Source organism: Natrix helvetica (genome assembly GCF_964273705.1).
Source record: "Natrix helvetica genome assembly, chromosome: 5".
NCBI classification, from domain to species: domain Eukaryota; kingdom Metazoa; phylum Chordata; class Lepidosauria; order Squamata; family Natricidae; genus Natrix; species Natrix helvetica.
The window spans coordinates 111057313-111077566 of NC_138551.1; the positions used below are offsets into that span (position 1 = coordinate 111057313).

At 40.8% G+C, this 20254-nt stretch overlaps 1 protein-coding gene across 3 annotated transcripts in view; it reads right to left on the minus strand.

Moving 5' to 3' along the window:
• Positions 1-2274: 2274 nt before the first annotated feature.
• The window catches only part of PARG (poly(ADP-ribose) glycohydrolase), a gene marked incomplete at its 5' end in the record, with an annotated part of 97428 nt that continues 79448 nt past the window's right edge, over positions 2275-20254 (minus strand). For all 3 annotated transcript variants that reach the window (XM_081954410.1, XM_081954409.1, XM_081954408.1), the window contains 6 exons: positions 2275-2876; positions 4901-5029; positions 6540-6645; positions 6830-6938; positions 13650-13728; positions 16396-16543. In XM_081954410.1, the coding sequence (XP_081810536.1) occupies positions 2719-2876; positions 4901-5029; positions 6540-6645; positions 6830-6938; positions 13650-13728; positions 16396-16543 (729 nt within the window). In that variant the 3' untranslated portion in view covers positions 2275-2718. The remainder of the gene's footprint in view (positions 2877-4900; positions 5030-6539; positions 6646-6829; positions 6939-13649; positions 13729-16395; positions 16544-20254) is intronic.

The following is a 20254-nucleotide window of genomic DNA, read 5'->3' on the forward strand; positions in this document are numbered from 1 at the left end:
GTTTTTTAGCCTCCAGGTTGTTTCTTCTGCATATAACTTTGTATAGGTTATACAAAAAAATAAGTAAGCTTGATGTACGTTACTTAAACTTGTAACATACAATTCTAGGAATGTCAACTTCTATAGATATCCACTTAGATCAGAATATATTCACAACTGACGTGTAGGGTATAATCCCTTTGAACCTTTAACAATTCAACATCTATGAGGCCAATTGGTAACATCCACAAGCAAATGCAATTGAAGTTAAAAAACAAGGAGCACAATTTTCATGTTTTCCCAGACAGAAGCTGCAAAGAAAAGAATATACACTTCCCAGGAATCTGATGTGAAATCCTCCAGGATACAAGGGCCCTTGTTAACATGGACTTTTTGGGGCTATGGACTAGAAACAAGTGTGGCTGCTGGTGTTGTATATGTACTCAAAGCTCATCGGGTTTCCTTCAAAATTATCTTAGGTGTTCACATGTTCTTGTTGAAACTAAACCATTTAGTTAAGCCCAGCTTCCTCCTGGGTATTTCTTCACTATTTTATGGTCTTTTAATAAACTTGTGTATTATTCAGTCAACTTGCTCTTGGATATGGATTGTACTAGACAACCTAAGGTTCTCCAGACCGAAGAGAGATCCTTCAGTTCTCAGGAGCATGGAACATGAAGTGAAAGGATCAATTTTCATTTTTTTAAAGAATGCATTTCCATCCCTTTTAGCTATGAAAATACCATGAAGGTTTGCAGCTACTACAAGAGAAAGATACAAACAAGAGGTGATGAAAATGAAATGCCCCTTCTCCCCTTCTTTCCACAATTAAGCCAAAAATCGGGGAATCTGGACAAAAATTAAACAAGTCATTTTCAAGACTTGAAATAATTGGCCACAGAAGTTTATTCGAGATATAGGATACATACAACTGAGATCAGTGTTTCTCAACCGTGGCCACTTTATAATTGTGAACTTTGACTCCCAGAATTCCCCAGCCAGCCCTGTTGGGAATTCTGGGAGTTGAAGTCCACACATTTAAGGGTTGCCAGGGTTGAGAAACACCAACATAAACCTATGCAAACAACACCATATATGAAGTTTTTGATAACCTGTTGTCAAAGAACTAGAAGGGAGAGCCTTCAAATGAATATACCCAAAGGCTGGTGTGGAGAAAAACATCCATCGATTTTTTTTTTTCCATTACCAAAAGGAATCCTGAAGCAGAAGATCAAGATCCCCCAGTGCTCCAGTAAAAGCCAAGAATCAACTGCCCAACCTGCCAGTTTTTGTAATCTATCGCCCGGTGCCCATAAGGATTGGCTGAGAGAGAAAAGCTGCGGTTTGGCTGCAGCGGCTTGTTGGCTGGACAACGATCCCACAACTGTCCCTCCCTGACGAGGGGGAAAGGGAGCTGCCCGCGGGAGGCGTGTTCCACACCGGGGGAGGGGGAGGGGGAGGAGAGGGGCAGGATGGAGCCATTCCGGAAGATGTGATGAGAAGCTGTGGACCTGTCCTAGAATGAGCTTCTTCTTCCATCAGGAGGCCCATTCCTCTCTCCAGCCCTGAGCTCTTTCCCTCTGAAGCAGGAGAAATGGTTGGCCAGGCTCCCTTTTTTGCTAACTAGCCAAGCTTTCTTCGGGCTGCTTTGTCTCTCCTCCCCATCGGCCTCCTCTCTCAACTGGACAGAAGGCCGTTTGTACAGCATCTCCTGGCGGATCACCTCCCTTCTTCTCTCTTTGCCAAATTTCCTTTCCTTTCTGCCCCCACCTCCGAGGTAACTTTTCTCAGAACTTTTTCTTGGAAAGGAGGCTAGGAAAGAGGGAGCAAGCCTGTTCTGTGGAGCTGAGGCCCTGATGGATGGTCAATCCCTTTTAATGACCTTCAAATCCACCCGATGCCTGCTGCACAGAGGTTTTATCATTATATAATGAACCCCCTAAGTATAACAGTCCTGGTTCTTATTGTACATTTAAATAATATAGGTCTCTATTTGCCTCTCAGCAGGATCACAACATCCAGCAAAGAACTTTGTGCAATTATTTTTTTTAAAAAAGCAATTTCATTATATCATAAATAGATGGTCCTTGTTATAGGTTTTTACAATGTAAGTCTACATCAACCCCCACTGCCTTTCCCATTCTCCCTTCCTGTCCTCTTCCAGCCGCTTTCCATGCAGAGGGGAGTTCTGGATAACTCATTTTTTCTCTGTTATTCTTGCCTTTTGTTAACACAGAAGAAAGTGAGTGTTTGAAAAAGTAAAATCTAAATGAAAAAAAATCAAGATGACTTGAATTGTGTATGTAATGCAAAATATATATATTTCCATATTTTCTTTGGGTTTTTTTCTTCACATCTACCCCTTTAAAGTTATACGGCTGGCGTGTGTGCTAAAGAAATCACTCATTCACATGGGGAACGTAAGCCTATGCCAGTGAACTCCATACATAAATGTATGTGGACACTGAGAAATTATAAAAATAGAAAGGCAGGCCTGTATCAATCTATTTTCAGAGAATACTATAAGGAATGGAAATCTTCTGCCAACCGTCATTTCTTGGCGAGGGAAGAAAAATGCTCTGTATGCTCTGATCAAGTTTACTTTCTGCTTTGGAAAGAAAACAGATTTCTTCTCAAATATTAGTGTTGGTCTTCAGACAACTATATATGAAACCCAGCAATCCAACTGACAGTTTATAGGGAAAAGGAAAAGCACGTTCGTTGGGCGCGCAGTCACTCTTAATCATCCAAACCCCGCCCTTTCTCCTCCTCGGGAGGGTTCATGTAGGACTCAACTGTATTGTAGATGAAAGAGTACAGCTTGACTTCTGGCCTTGATGTAGAGCAACACCTGCATTCCTCATTGTAGTATCGAAGCAACAGCTTGTAAACATCTCCTGGAAAATGGAAAGAAAACAGAGAGAAAAACAAAAATTTACATACAGGTCCTTGACTTATGACCACAACAGAGCCCAAAATTTCTGCTGCTAAATGAGACATGTATTAAGTGAGTTTTGCCCAATTTTATGGCCTTCCTTGCCACAGCAGTTGTCAACCACCCCGGCTGATTCACTTAAACCACTGTGATTCCCTCAGAGCCAGCTTGGTCTAGTACAGTGATGGCGAACCTATGGCACGCGTGCCACAAGTGGCACGCGGAGCCATTTTCAGGGCATGTGCGCGCTGGCCAGCTGAGTTCACCTTTTTAAAAGCTATTTTTCGCCTTCCCCAGGCTCCAGAGGCTTTATAGGAGCCTGGGGAGGGTGAAAAGAGCCTCCCCCCCCCCCGGAGGCTTCAGGGACCGTCCGGAGGCTTCCCTGAAGCCTTCGGAACGCTTAAAACTACCCTCCGAGCAAACTGGAAGTGACTTCTGGGTTGCTCGGAGGGTCGTTTTAAGCGTTCCAAAGGCTTCAGGGAAGCCTCCGGACGGTCCCTGAAGCCTCTGGAGGGCCTCCGGGGGGGGGGCAGGGGAGGCTCTTTTCGCCCTCTCCAGGCTCCTATAAAGCCTCTGGAGCCTGGGGAGGGCGAAAAAAGCATGTAAAAATGGGGGGGGGGCGTTGTGTGCGCATGCGCACTGGGGGATCACGCCTTGCATTATGGGTGCGGCACGCCCACACACGACCCCCCCGCGCTCCCCCCACTTGTGGCACGCGAGCCAAAAAAGGTTCGCCATCGCTGGTCTAGTAGTTAAGGCACCAGGCTAGAAAGCAAGGCACCACGAGTTCTAGTCCTGCCTTAGCCCTAAAAACCAGCTGGGTGTCTTTGTGCCAGGTCTTCTCTCTGAGCCCAGCTCAGTGCTTTTGTTATAGGGAAAATAAGCGGAGGAAAATATGTTGGGTAGGTTCGCTGTCTTGAGTTATTTGTAAAAATAATCAAGGTAGGATGTAAAACAAACAAAGAAACAAACAAATAAATAAAAAAGCTGCCCAACTCAAAAGAAGATTCTAGGCAATCCAATGTGCAGATTAAAAGCACATTAAAGGCCACATAATTGCATGGATCAAAAGACAACTACCCATTAAAAATTACAAACTGGGGAGACATTTCTAAGGAGGTTGGAGACCACTACTCAATAGTTTTTGGGAATACATGCAGCAAGAGCCAGTGGTGATACGTTACGATATATAAGTTCCATGGTCCTCAGCTTTTATTCTCATGGAAAGCATGTTAGCTTGGTTTATGCAGCTGTAGGGGTGGTCAACAGTATGAAGTATCTGGGGGTGCAGATAACTAACAATCTGAACTGATCTCTTCACACATCATCTTTAACAAAGCGTGCAAATCAGTGTCTGCATTTCCTGCATCAGAGAACGCAAGCACATCTTTCTCCTTCTGTCCTGGCCACTTTTTACAGGGGTACAATTGAAAGTGTTTTACAGAGGCACGGTTGAGAGCATTTTAACAAACTGCATCCCTGTTTGTTTTCGTGACAGCAGTGCCTCAGATAAAAAGCCCATATAGAGAGTGGTGAGGACAACCAAGAAGATTGTAGGAAGCTCACTCTCTTGATTCAGGGCACTGCTTATAAGCGCTATGTCCTTAAAGCTCGAAGCATTGTGAGAGACCCTACACCCCCATACATCCGAACTAGACTGTGTTGATTCTCTGTGTCATAGAACATATGCAGGTATATGCATAATTTTGCATTTATTTATTCTGTCATGATTATGTAGTGTAAATTTGAGAGCTCCATCCAATGAAGTTTCACTTTAATGTATGCTGATTAGTCTACATTCAAAGTGACAATAAAATTATTCTGTCAAATTTAGTTCACCCCAATTTGACTTGTCAATACCAAATTCAGGTTTTTTTTAAAAAAAAATTCCAAGGTGTTTTTCTTGACCTATCCTAGTAAGTATTGCCCCTCCCTTCTGTGCTGTCTGTGATGCTTTCCAAGGGAAGGGAGGGAGACGATACGTACCCACCGCTTGGCCCCTCTCGCTCAGAAACGTGTGCATGCTGTAAATGTCTCTCATCAATTCAGCATCTCCAAAGGTGAAATAAACCACGTCGCGCCCAGCCTCGGCAGCTGCTAAGATCTGTATTAAGGCTAAAGCAAATGAAGAGAAGACAGTGGTCAACGGAGAGGAGGAAGATGACCCCATTTTTCATCTGAAGTGGAGTTTCCACAACAGGTGACCTGCACTGGGATGCTTCTCCAGCTCCAGGCAAGGAGAAACTGTGGCTGCCTTCAAGAGACGTTATCTAGGTGAGTTTCTCCTGGGAAGATGGAAAGTGTAATTCAGCAGCAGGGAAAGTGTGCTGCTTCTCTTTCAGCTGAGCTGTCGAGACAAGGGGAGACAAGGGGGAGAAGGGCCGATGGTTACGACCTCCCCCCAGATATTAGGACAACGACTGATCTCCGCTCCTTCCGCACGAAACTCAAGACCCACCTGTTCCAACTAGCCGGCCTGGCTTAATTAGAACTCTCTAACCTCCCTGGCAATTTTAAACTGTAAATTTAAATCTTTTGGGTATTTTAACTGTTTTAATTGTTGTAATTTTACTGTTATTTATCTTAACTTTGTGGCTTTTATTTCTATTTGAATTGTTTAAATGTTGATGTATTTACCTCCTCCATGCCACACACCTATATATTTGATTGTACGTCGCCCCGAGTCCCTTCGCGGAGAGGGCGCGACTGATAAATCGAATAAAATAAATAAATAAATAAATAAATAAATAAATAAATAAATAAATAAATAAATAAATAAATACTTTATCTCTTGGCTTAGATGTTTCCCTATACAGGAGCTGATGTTTCTACTGATCAACTTTAAGTGAATATTTTTACTATTTGTTCAAAATGATAGGATTTAACCTTGAATTGCATTAAAAAAAGTCCTTGGAAAGACAAAGCTTCCATATATAAATGCAAGAAAGCATCAGGGTTTCTAATGGAGCCCACACCTGAGTCATTGGGGGACACATGAGATCAATTTCCAACAAGAATGGTGGTTTTAATCAAGCTACGACAGAGGCTATGAATTCTCTGCGGCTTCAGTAACTTGGTTTTCATGAAAACTCCTCGTTAAGAATACTTGACTTTTCTTTTCAAGTAGCAATGACGGTGACAGGAAGGCGACCCTTTGCTAAGAAAGAAGCGATGCACTTCCTATACTTGGGACAGCACGATGAAGACAGAAGACTGGAGAACTGCAAAGTGAAATTAATTTACAGGAGATGACCATCATGCTGAGCCTGAGGGAGAGGTCAAGCGTGTCATCAGTCTTGAATCCTTTCCTGCCCACAAGAGATCTAAGTCTAAACCCCCTTGAATTCCTTTGACTGACATCTACTGCTTATTTGCTTTGGACTGTTAGTAGTTCAGATTCTTGTCAAGAGCTTAAGCTTGCAATAAACCTTTATATTCATTTGAACTGCCTGGACTGCTTAGTCAGTGATCACACAGAATTCGAGAGCAGAAGAAAGAGCTTGATTTCATCCTTCCCCTGTCCCATCCGTGCTCCACATCCCTCTGACCTGAAGCTGCAGAAGTGGCGAGCGCTCACGGCAGCCAAAAACCCCTGAGATTTAACTGCAAGGAGAGTCAGGTTTACCTTTCAGTCTTGAATCTCCTCCAAAAGCCCCGCAGCCCCAGTTTCCTGTTGCGACAGCTGGAAGGTGATGTGGAGGGAGACCGGGACGAGAGAAACCACAGAAAGCCTGCGGGCAGACAAAAAGCTCACAGCCCCTGGCAGCCTTGGTTTTTCAAAGGCATGCCACGATAATGGGGCTGATAAACTTTCCTCTTTTTTTTAGTGGATTGGCTGTTTTTAACCACATGGTCAATCCAACATTAAGGACACAGCTGAAAAGAAGAAAAGAAAGGGCAAAAGGGATTACTGGCCTTGTTCAGCTCTCTTCTAATTTTCTCCGGAGCGAACTGATCCAGAAAACGTCTGAAATGAAAAGCATCTATAGCCACAATTTCTGTGCAGCGTCTCTGCCATTCATCCCTGGCAAAAGGGAAGAGAGAGGGGGAGAGGGAGGGAGGGAGAGAGGAAGAGAGAGAGGGGGAGGAAGAATATGTTGTAATTAGTCATATAAATAAGACAGATATGAGTTCATCTCTCAAGGGATTAACCGAAACCTCAGAGCACAAAAACAAGCATTAGGAAAGGCAATGTTCAACTAGATTACCAATAATCTGTATTAAAATTGAAGAAGACAGATGAGAGGGGAGAAGACAAGATATTTTGTCCCCTAAATATATTTCATGGCGAGAATGTCAAATCGGCCACACTCCAGGATTGTCAACCTCCCCCACTAAAAATGTGGCTATGTAGATTATCATAGTAACAGGAATGTCATATGTCCAATTCAAAGAATAAATTCTTTTTTTCTTTAGCATTTCTTTGCTTTACGCTGAAACTCTAACTTTCAGGTGCAGCCCTCAAGTCTTGGTCCACCATTGGCATATTTATAATAAACACAGGGCATGATTAATTATGCAAAACCTCTATGGACGGCTGTGTCTGACTGGCGCTACCCTCCCTTCCCAAATTCCCAATTTGTATTTAGGGGGAAAAAAATAACCCTAGCAGATATTATGGAAACGGTTCAAGTGGGAGGTCAGTCTTCTTTACAAATGTGAAAATTAGCCATTTTTTTCTCTACATGAAGATTTTTTTTAAAAAAATATTATTATTATTATATACTTTATTAAACATGAAACTCAGTCAACTGAACATTCAAAAATGTATCACAAATACCAATGACTGGTGCTAATGGTTGATACGGGTGGCTGCCAGTGTCCTAGGTATCAACCAAGTACAATGTTAAGATGTAGAATGTTCCGAGTAGCACAGTTTTTTGCAGTTCCGCTGGTGTTATTGCAGGAAGCTGCAATTTGTTGATGTATCTTATACAATTCCTGGACATGGTACCAAGTGCCCCGATGACAATGGGTATCACTGTTACATGTTTCATCCATAATCGGGTGGTTTCGATGGCCAGGTCACAGTATTTTGTGATTTTTTCCAGTTCTTTTTCATCGACTCTGGCATCTCCTGGTACTGCGATGTCAATAAATTGTACACTTCGGTTTTCGACATTCGTGATATCTGGCATGTGGTGTTCCAAATCACGATCCGTCTGTATTCAAAAGTCCCACAAGATCTTCACCTTCTCATTTTTTATAACTTTTTCAATTTTATGTTTCCATTTACCGGTAAATTGCATTTTTTACATAATGACCTGTGGATTAATTTAGCAAGTTGGTCATGTCTACCTTGGTAATCAGTTTTTGTGATTTTGCTGTATTCACATATTAAATGCAGTTTCAACTTTGTTGTTGCAAAGTTGACAGTTTGGATTGTCAGTGGATTTTTGTATCTTTGCTTTCATGGCATTCGTTTGTAGTGCTTATTCTTGAGCAGCGAGCATTAAACCTTCTGTTTCTTTCTTAATGGTTCCCACCTTAAACCATGTCCTTATCAAGTTGTCATCACATATTCCTTCAATGTTTTTCAAATGCTGTCCATGCAAAGCTTTGGTTTTCCATCTATTTACTCTGTCATCCAGCTGTTTTTCCTTAATTCTGCCTTTGTTTCTGTTGTTGCCATAATGTTCTCTGTTTTCACAGCCTACAACAATCTTTTGGTGCTTTGGTTCACATAATCATTCAAACTTCATTTTTCTCCTTCCAGATTTTGATGGATTTGCAATAGCCCCCTGCCCCCTATTTTTCGTGGCAGGTACAACCTGTCAATGTCACTTCGCGGATGTAAAGCATAATACATATTCAAAAGTTTTTGCGTTTTCCGGTTCAAGTTTTCCAGTTCAGCCTAAGTCCAGTTGATGATTCCAGCTGTAGCATTATCACTGGAACTGCCCATGCATTAATGGCTTTAACTATATTTCCAGCATTCAGCTTTGATTTTAATATTTTGCGGACCCTCCTGATGTATTCCTTTTGTGTTGACTTTTTGACTTTTCCATTCAAGATGTTATCTGCTCCCAATATGCCTAGGTATTTGTAACCGTCATCCTTTGCCTAGCTTTCACTATGCTTCCATTTCCCAGTTCTATTTCTTCTATTTTTTCCATTTTTCCTCACTGCATGGATAATGTATCACATTTTTCAAGTCCAAAGTTCATTTTGATGTTACTGCTGAACAGTTGAACTGTGTTGAGTATTGATTTAAGTTGAGTTGGGCTTTTGGCATACATTTTTAAGTCATCCACGTATAGTAGATGGCTCATCTTGCCATGTTGCCTTGAGATTTGATATGTTCTCTCCATTTGCTATTAGAACTGTTTTCCATTTTTGCATATTTGCTTTCAAAAATGTACAAATATTTTTGCTGATTCCAAAGTTTTCCAGACAGGTGTTAATCCAGCTATGGCGTAATTAGTCAAATGCCTTCTTGTAATCAATCCACGCCATATTTTAATTTGTTTTTCTTCATTTTGCATTTTTTAGTACCATTTTGTCTATGAGCAGCTGATCTTTTGTTCCTGTTGATTTTTTATAATTTCCTTTTTGTTCTACTGGATACAAACTGTTTTCCATCAGATGACTGAATACTGAATTTGCCAGTATTCTTGTAAAACGTTTGAACCTTGTTGGCAGACAAGTAATTGGGCAATAGTTGCCTGGTTCTATGCCCTTTTCTGGATCTTTCATTATCAAGTATGTTCGACCAGCTGTTAACCATTCTTCACTGTTTGCATTTTGAAGCATTTGATCAAATTGAGTGGCCAGGTGATGATGGAGGCTGATCAGATATTTTAGCCAGTATACATACAGTTCGTCCAGGCCAGGCACACTCCAGTTCTTGACCTTTTTTGCTTGTTTTGCCACCATATCAGTTTTTATTAAAATATTTTCCATTTTGTTTCGTGTTGTTTGTTATTGAATATCTTTGATCCAGGAGGCAGTTTTGTTGTATTCTACTGGGTTTTCCCAGTTCTTTCCAAAATTTCAAAGTTTTTTCTTTACATGGGTGAACATTAGTTTGGATTCGATTTTCATTGAGGGACCGGTAGAAGAGGTGTTGGTTTCTTCTGAACTGGACATTTTCATGATATTGTTTTATTCGTCCTTTGTATCTTTCAATTTTCTTTGCTGTTGCTATTACATATGGTTTTAGTTCTTCCATGATTTCTCCTATTTTTATCTCCAGGTTGTATTTTTTGTGTGAACTATTTTTAATCATTTTGTTCTTTAGTTTTCCTTCTTTCAAGTACTTCAGATTGCTGACATCCCCTCATAGTTTTTTTTATTTCAAGTCAAATTTTCCACTTTGATGTTCAAGTGGGGTTTTGGTGGGGGGCATTTTATAACCCAGTTCTGCAGTTATATTGGCAGCTGTGCTATACATTAAATGATTGGTTTCATATAATGTGCTGGACGAAATGGAAGTTAAAATGTTCACAGCAGTTAACAGATCTTTCACTCATTTGCTATGCGCTTTGCGAATGGTAGGTAGTCTTTTTCTTTCTACATTTTCTTTGATGTGGTTTTCAATTTTTTCTTTCAGCATTTTTGCTAGATCACTTAGCTCTACACTTTTGAGTTGTTGCACAGAAGGATCATCATCCTGCATGTTGATTTCTTCCATTGGCTGGTCAGTTCAGGTGTTGGTAGCCCTTTATAGGTATTACTCTAAGTCAGTGGTTCTCAACCTTCCCAATGCTACGACCCTTTAATACAGTTCCTCATGTTGTGATGACCCCCAACCATAAAATTGGTGTCTCGGTTCCTAAGACCATCGAAAATACGTATTTTCCGATGGACTTAGGCGCCCCTGTGAAAGGGTCGTTTGACCCCCCAAGGGGTCCCGACCCACAGGTTGAGAACCACTGCTCTAAGTGCTCCAATTACAATCGGGACAACACACAATTTCCTTTTCCACAGTCGCTCAACTTCAATTTGCAAGTCCTGGTACTTTGTGATTTTTCCCTTGCTGTTTATCTTCAAGTCGTGCATCACCAGGTATTGCAATGTCAACGAACCATACTTTTTTCTTTTCAACTATTGTTATGTCATGTATTGTAGCCCAAGTGCCTGTCAATCTGAATTCTGAAGTCCCACAAGATCTTGACTTTCTCATTCTCTAAAACCTTCATTATTATTATTATTATTATTATTATTATTATTATTATTATTATTATTATTATTATTATTAATTATTATTGCGTGGTTAATCTTTGGTGAGATTCACAGCCTTTGAGGCTGGTTGGTAGCTTATTGTTGTTGTTGTTGTTGTTGTTGTTGTTGTTGTTATTATTATTATTATTATTATTATTATTATTATTATTATTATTATTATTATTGCTGCTCATGGCAGGCGGGCATGTTTTTCTTGGTTATAGCCTCAGCATTGGGAACCTGTCAAAATATGAACTACATTTAGGAACATGAAGATCAATGAAAAGAATTACACAGCACAGGAAAGAGAAATCTAGCTCTGGTTTGCAGCAGTGAACTTTTCATATATGTTATTCGTCAACATTCTTTTTCCACAAACAGCTAAGAAAGAAGATTTTTGAGTGTACTGGTCGAAGATTTTGTAGTTGTTAACATAATGTCCAAGCCTTTAATTGTCCTTTCTTTTGCTTGGTTTTTTTTTTTTGCCCCCAATGATCCATAAGTACTGTGTTAAAACTACTGTGTGTGAATCATTTAATGCTGGTACGTTTTTGTTTTTGACTAGTGTAATGTAATGCAATGAAACTAACTTAAAATGAATAGCTAAAGTCCAAATGTCATCTCGTTTTCAACGAGACGACATTTCCTTTTGGGGCTCCTGAGGGAATCGCCGATATTCAAGCTATCGGGGCGGTCCTTTGGGACCGAAGCCATCCTGTTGGGACAGTGAGCCGGGATGAGCGAACCCCGATGATTCCAGGGACTCTGCAAATTCCCTGATTGAATTGGAGGAAGCTTCCCAAACTGACAGCTGTGAAGGCAGGCATTGCGAGCCGCTACAAAGCTGGGGCAGCCACAGCAAAAGTGTGGACGAGGAAGAAAGGTGTGAACGGTCTGAATGAGATCACACAGACACACCCAAATTTTCTTTTCTTTTTGAACCTCCTTGGAACAACAGAGAGAGGAGAGTATGGCTTAAAGAGAGGAGGTGGAAGTGGGGGCTCCACCTCCAATAGAATAGTTGCGAGGAAGGCAGATGGAGCTAAAAGAACAAAGGGGAAAAAATAAAACTGGCTGAGAAAGATTGGTTTGAAGAATAAAGTCAGAAAACCAGACTGGGTATTCAAATTAGGGATTGATAATTAAAGCTAAAGTGACTATACAAACTTTTTGTTGTTTCTTTTGTTTATAAAACTTTTTTTCTTTGAATTGAACAACAGTGCCATCTAGAGATACCAGTGTAAATTGGAGGACATAAAAGCCAGGATGAGATGTGACCTTGGGAGCCTGTGAATTGAAATAAGTAATTGTTTTGATTGATAGAGAGTAGAACATGGGGAACTTTGTTTTTGCTTCTTGCTGGAATAGTGCAGCTCTTGGGACTTCAAAGGTGAAATAGTAGAAATAGACTATAAGGATTTTCTTTTCTTTTTGTTTTTTGGATACTCTGAAATAAGAGTTTTGCTTTTTTAGTGACTGTTATCTGTTTTCTTATTTTTAATTCTATATATTTTTTATCTTCTTGGTGGGCTGATTTGGATTACAAATTTTATTTTTATTTTATTTTTCCTGTTCCTGAGGTAATTTGTTTTAAGGTAAGAAGAACCTGAAGAAGTAAAATTCTGAAATTTGGATTTGGATTACAAAGGTTTTTTCTTTTCTTTTTCTTCTCTTTTTGGGGTTTTTCTTTTCATTCTTTCTTTTTGTCCTCCTTTTGTGGGGATTCATATGTGGATTACAAATTGGATTGGAATTATAACGATTTATACTCAGTGGATTACAAATACAATGATACTTCAAGGTGAAGAAAATAATATCAACATTGTTTTCAGCATCCTCTTCTACAACATCTAGCCCTGCTGGGCAGAGAACACTGGATAATATGGCACAAGAGGAAACTAATACCCTGTCTGTCATTCTTGAAGACCGATTATATCTTTCTTAGCTCTTCGCAAGCAGATCTCAGATCTCAGGATTCTCCCAGCCATTTCATGGTTCTTGACCTTCTTCCCATAAACAACGGACAATGGAAGCTCCACTCAAACTCAAGGCGTTGGAGGATTGTAGAAAAACAACAATATCCTGATGATCCCTTCTTCCATCCTCAAGTTCAAGGAACCAAAAATAGGTGACAGAACCCAATAGATAGATAGTTTTTTAGTATAACTGGGATTTTAGATTTTTTTTACAGAGAGATGAAAAGAGCAAGCAACAGTGAGCACAGTTAGCAGATGCAGAATATGGTTCAAGGAAGGAATGAAAAAAAAATATTTCTCCTTCTTTTGGAGATCAAAATGGCCCCAACCCATAAATCAATTCTTTACTATTTTAAAATGTTTTTAGTATTTTTATTAGTAATATTTTTTTTAATTATAACCCATCCAAGTGATTGACGGAAAGGGGAAGATAAAGCAATCAAATGAAATGAAGGAGGGAAGACTGAAGTGTCCTGCTTGGAAGAAATGATGGCCTGGATTTCTGAAGAATACCTACTTTTTGTTGCAGATTTCCCCAAAATTATGTCAATACAAATTCTATTATTTAAAGTTAATCTGGAGGGTCAGAATTTTACCTGGGCCTGTCATCTTCATGGCTCCTGGCCCACTGGTAGGTTTCTGCATAGCCAGTATATTCACTGTACTGTTCAGTCCCTGAATTAAAAAAAATGTGTCATTAAAGAACTCATTTTCAGATGAGCATTTTACTTTATTCTAGCATTTTCTGGATCTCTCTCCAGCTTTTCTCAGTTTTCAAGGTCAGCAATGGGAAGGAAGGAGAAGAACGATGAAGCCAAAAGTAACCTGGATGGGATATTAAAAAATAGAAGCACAGAAGATCATTACAAAGGGGAAGATCTCTCCCCAGGAAATGTAGCCTATTCTAAATCAGTGTTTCTCAACTTTGCAACGTAAAGATGTGTGGACTTCAACTGCCAGAATTCCCTCACCAATGGCACCATTTGGAACTACGGGTCTGACGCATTGACTCTGAAAATGGCTTGAAAGGCACACAGAACACCTATTTTTTGAGCTCTTAAAGCAGACGTTTTCCCAATTTCCCCAGCTATCACAGCTGATTCTGCATAGGAAAACCACCCACTGAAAATCCACCATATTCATAAAAGCTTCCTATTATATTAATTTTAAATTTTAGAGTTATATAAATGAAACACTTGGATTTATTAATTTTCACATTCTGTCTGCAACTATCAAAGCAAGAAACAAAACATCTCAGAATACAATTATTGGATCACGAGGTTCTTTTGATTCATTGGTGGGTTAGGAAAGGTATCTATTTGTGTTTTTTGCATGACTGATCTCATATTTGTTACTGGGATGATTTCAAGCAGATGCCGGTCAGTTGCAACAAATCTAATTTATTTGCAATTTCTCAATCTCTTCTGCAAAATTCAGCAGCACAGTCTTATCCATTAGGCCACTGAGTCAAGATACATCACTGAAAAAATGTAATCTATCAGACTGATAGCTGCACACAGCAAAAACCTGCTTAAGTAGAGGTGGAAGCCAGCCAGAGATATAATGAAGATGATGAAGTGGCATTTTCCATTAAGAGAGTAGAACGCTGCACCACAAATATTAATTAGAAAACACCAGAATAACTATAGGGTTTGAAAAAGAATTTTACTTTGGTTTGCACCTTAAGAATCTTCACCTTTTGGATGCAGGATCCAAAAATGTTTGATTTACCAGCAAGAATTGTTTTTAATCCCTTTCTGCCAAGCCTTGCAGGATCATCAGGTACTAATATGCAAACAATACTGACATTTAGCAAACAATTCATAAAGACCACAAGACTATTCTCTAGTTGCTCCCTGGGTTAGCTCTCTCAGTTCAAACTAACTACACTTCCTATTGGGAAGATTTTCATACAGATTAATGATGAAATTATAATTTTAAAGTACTCTCAATCACACATAAATTCATTGTCATTTGGATCCTGTTAAAGCCTATCAATTTTACTTACGTTTAAGCAACACTTTAAAACGATCTAAGGGCAATTGATTTATTTATTCACCTTCCTTTTAACAGTATCTTCAAATCAACATAAACACAACCAGTTCATTTCTCATCTTCCTGTTTTCCACGTTCTCTTTACTTCTTCAAACTAATTTGCCAACACCTAGCACCGCTGCTCTTTAAAAATGGACTTTATTTTCCAATCAAACCGAAGCATCTATACAAGAGTTATTTAGCTGTTACCAAGAACATTTTTCTGCAAAAATGTTTTGCAAAAACCCCACAGCCATGAATCCACTTAAGTAACAACCTCTAGAGTGTTTATAAAGATTGTCACATTTCTTATTCAATAGGTCGCACAGGAAAAATCTCTGTGATATACTCGGCCTCTAATAAAAACCACGGGGCTTTGCCAAACGATGGGAAATGAGATTCCATTTTCTAAATCGATCCTCAAAATTAAATCCCCATATGCATTAGAAGCTAAAAGCTGCAAAATGCTACAGGAATGGCCCTGCTAAAAATGGCAGTATTCTGTTCTGGTAAACCGAGAAACCATTGCCTTCTTTCATTATTCAATATAAGCGATCACTTTTTGTTTAATCAATAGGTGATTTTTCTTCTAGGACTCATGAATTGACTAGACAATTTTAAAGAAGGCTAAATCTTGCAGCAAAGGTGACTTCTTGTGGTTTTGGTCTTAAATGAACCAACTGTTGTGCGGATAAAGATTTCCAGTGGCTTTCGCAAGAAAACCTTTTTATAGAAGGACCAGAAATTCTATGAATTACCAAGAAGACCCAAACCTAAAGATGGGGAGAAAATAAGGGAAATAATAGCACCAACTGCTTCAAAGTGAACTATGAATCTAGAGAGCTGCTCTTTTTAAATGTTTCTCTGATTGTGGAATGGAAAAGCTAGTTAACTATGAAAAATATGACTAAGGAATCCCACATTGTAGAAAAGTAACAGGCACGGCCCTTCGTTCTATGCAATACAACAAAGACTAAAGAAGGAGAATATTTGTAGTTCAGGGTTGAAATGAGGGCTCCTTGGTGCTCTCTGAGCTTGCTTGTTTCCTTCCAGATGGTTCATTACCAAAACTAGGTAACTTCATCTAGCACTCATGATGTTACCTAGTTGGGTAATGAGACATTTTGAAGAAAACAAGCAAGCACAGAGAGCACCAAGGAGCCCTTACCACAAAGACAATTCAGATCTCCCTGTACAATCTCAATTCTAGAGCATGGTCAATCTTGACTCGCTTTTTACCAGTGCACCTGTGAATCAAGCCGAGTTCTGCAATCCACAGGAATCCATCTGTAGGCAAGAGTTACTCACCTGTGATGATCAGACATTCATTGTGATCCAGGACCTCCGTAATGAGACGAGAGACGATCAATTCTGGATTGATTAAGAAGCGGATTTCTTCTTGTACCAATCCTGCACCAGTGACGCCCCCTCCGACAAAGCGGTTGGCAAAGTCCACCTGACAAGATACGCTGAGCGTTAATTTCTGAATATCTGCCTTTGCTGACCCCATTCAATAAATCCAAAAACGAACGGAAATGCCCATCTCTTGTGGCTGACAACTACGTGGTTGATTCTGATCACAAGCCACTCGACTTTGTTCATTGTTCATGGCTAGCCTAATGTTCATTTGAGGTTTCTTAAACTGCACTTCTAAGCTATGCAAATATGCTAAGAACGCCAAAGGCTACGATAAAAATGGTGCAAAAGCTTGCCTTTGAAGCGTTGCTCAAAATACCAAATAATTAAAAACCAATATTATCTTTAAAATATTTAGTCTGGCTACAGTACGTCTTAGCAAGGCAATTTGCTTTGTTTATTCAGGATCAGAGATCCAGCAAGCTTAAACAGGACTGACAATCCCATCTCACTGGTGAAAATGTTCTGGGTGCAGTCAAAAGTAAATTTATTAAAGCACAACAATGCAGCCAAACGTATTTTTCATTCCCCTTCCCACAGAGTTACCATTCTGGAATGGCTGCTTCATGATCAACAGGGGCTTTAAAGATCTTCCCTCCTCCCTTAAAAACTGAGCCATTCCTGAATGGGATAGCCATCTACAGCAAGGACAAGTACTACTGACTTAACTACACATAGTAGTAGTACCCAAAAACGCTAATCAAAATTAAGACCCATAAAAAATGTTGTATGAACACAAATGGCTGGCCATTTTCTGAGAAGCTCTTAATCAAATTTATGATCATCTGCCACTGAATCAATTTAGTTAAGTGGCAACTAAAAACTGGCATCAAGCTGCCTTCTAGCATTATATTCACAATATGTTTCTGCATATTCTCCAATTTGAGAAACTAGTGTATTTTCTGAGGTTGCATATGAGACCAATTTCCTCATTCTTTTATGCAATTAATTTCAGTTACCGTATTTTTCGGAGTATAAGACGCACCTTTTTACCCCCCAAAAGAGGATGAAAATCTGGATGTTTCTTATACTCCAAATGTAGCGTCGCCCACCTGGTCCGCGCGTCAGATTTTTGGTTCCTGGTGATGGGGATCCTCACTTCCACATGGAGTCTGATTCCCGAAGCGACCCAGGGAATTGCTTTGAAAGCATTTTGAAGGCTCCCTCCGGAGCCGCCAAGTGCTTGCCACCCCTCTGACACCCGCTCAGCCTCCTCCCACCGCAGACGTGCATTCTCTTTTCTCCTGGCCAGATCCGCCACCTGAAATGTGAGGATCGTGGAGGAAAGAGCTTTCAGGTGGCAGCGCCTTCTGCATGCACCGTTTTTGGAATTCGGAAAGGATCCACTACCTGAAAATGTTTTCCTCCACGATCCTCACGGGTGTCAGAGGGGCAGCAAGGGCTTGATGGTTCCTGAGGGGTTGAGCCTTCCCCGCTCGCAATGTCTTTGCCCTGAGGGCATTGCTGGCAGCCGCTTCCCGCAGCTCAGGAGGTGTGTAGTCTCCCTGCTGCTGCTGCTCAGCCTGAAAACGCTTTCCTCCATGATCCTCATGTTTCAGGCCGAGCAGTGTCAGCGGGAAGAGCGCGAGAGTGGAGCTGCTCTTTTTTCCACGGGGCAGAAGGCTTTGAATCAAGCTTGATTGTACCCTATTCCAAGTTTTAACTTCCCAACCTAGTGTCCTAAGAAATCTAGCATCTCTGAGACACCTCTCATTTGCAGGACGAGGAGGATGACGGCATATACAAAAGCCTCTTGAGTAACTGGGAATGAAAGCCGTGCTTTTCAGGTGGCGGTTTTCAACAGGTTCCAAGCATGGTTTTTTTTCTCAGTTACTCAGAGGCTTTTGTATATGCCGCCCATCTCCTCCTCCTGCAAATGAAATGTTCCTCAGAGACGCTAGATTTCTCAGGACGCTAGATTGGGAAGTTAAAAACCTGGAATAGGGTACAATCAAGCTTGATTTTAAAGCCTTTGGCTTTGGATCGTTGCGCTGCCACCCAAAAATGCTGTTACAACAATCTCTGCAGAGCCCACTTCACCTGCCTCTTCTTCGGCAGTACCAGGTGGCAGAGATCACAGTAACAGCGTTTTGAGGTGGCAGCGAAGCGATCTCAGGAGCTTAATTGTATCCCATTCCAGGTTTTTAACTTCCCAATCTAGTGTCCTGAGAAAAGCCTTCGTGGAGAGGAGGCTGTTCCTCCTCTCTTCCTCCACCCCCACCTCCAATCTACCTGGATCTGTCACGCAGCAAAGAGCCTGGCACCTGCTTTTGCACCGAGAATAAGGAAGCGGGGTTGCAAAGAGGGCTGTGAGCCAGCCCGGTTTTTCAAGGAGGCAGCCTTGCCAGGTTGTATTCTTTGGGCTTCCCTTTTGCTGCTCAGGCACCACCACAAGGAACCATTAATCCAAATGGAAAGGATCCCCACCCCTCCTCGCCCAATGGGCCCTTCCCGGTCGAGTGCAGTAGCTGCCGTTCAGCAGCCGTCACGTGTCTTTCTCTCCTCACTGAAGAGAAGAGACCAAGTGGCTCTGCATGGTCGCTGGTCAGAGGGAAGGGGAAAAAAATAAAGGGTGGAGAGATATGTTTAGTCCTGCCTTGCCGTGGGGAGGGGTAGAGAAAAGCGGATTGAGATTGATAAAAACCTTACCCTTTAGGATGATCGAGCCCGCACACATCACGTTTTTGCCCTCCCCGGCCCCCTGAAACACTTTGCAGGCCTCCCAAACTCTCTGCGTGCCCCAGATTTCAGAGGGTTTGGGAGGCCTGCAGAGTGCTCCTGGGGGCTGGGGAGGGCAAAAACTTTTTTAAAAAATTTACCTCTTCAGAATCTTGGTGGGTCTTATACTCTTGTGCGTCTTATACTCTGAAAAATACGGAACTTCTCTTAACTCCAGGATATGTGATGCACAATCTTCTTAATCACACAACTGTTGTCTCTTCGCAAATGCCCTCAATTTACTATTTTGGTTTATAAAATGCATGTCACAATCATAACCCACTTAACAACAAAAGTCAAAGATAACTATTGAAAAGGAATACGCATAACCCTTTGTTGTGCTTTTGCAAAGGGAGAATTTTGAGCTGCATCCAAAATTTATTTGAGTGGCTTGCTTGTGGTTCATGGCTCTTACACTTAGGGCCTGCCCTTTTTTCAGGATTAAAGGACAATTATTGTGAAGAAGATCCTACTTTATCCCCACAACGATAATCTCACAATGCTGCTTAGACTGAGGTTCCTCAGCCTTGGCATCTTTAGGCATGCATGGATTTCAATCCCCAGAATTCAGAAGTCCACATGTTTTCAAGTTGCCAAAGTGGAGAAACAATGGTGAGAGAAAGTGGCTGTTCTGGAGTGAGTTTTTAGTTAAACACAGATTTGAACCTTATCCAGCATTGTCACCACAAACTCACTCTGCTGTGAATAGAATGAGCATGCCCAAAGGTTTAAGGAAAATAAAAGGATATTTGAAACACTTATTTATTTGGGTTCAAAGTAGAAGACAAACGAACAACCGATGTAGGTCAGAGTACTTCACGCACTTCAAAATTCTTCTCTCGCCGGTTTGCAAATATGCAAACAATGCCTAAGGATTATGGACGAGACAGGCTCCTTATCAAACTGTTCTGGCTGACTGGTTTTCAGGTCAAAATTATTCCTCCCACAGCAGATGAAGCTTCCTGAACTTGTTTCTTGTTTAAAAAAGGGCAAAAACTGAAAAATTGGCAGCCTGTCACTCCTCTACCCTGGC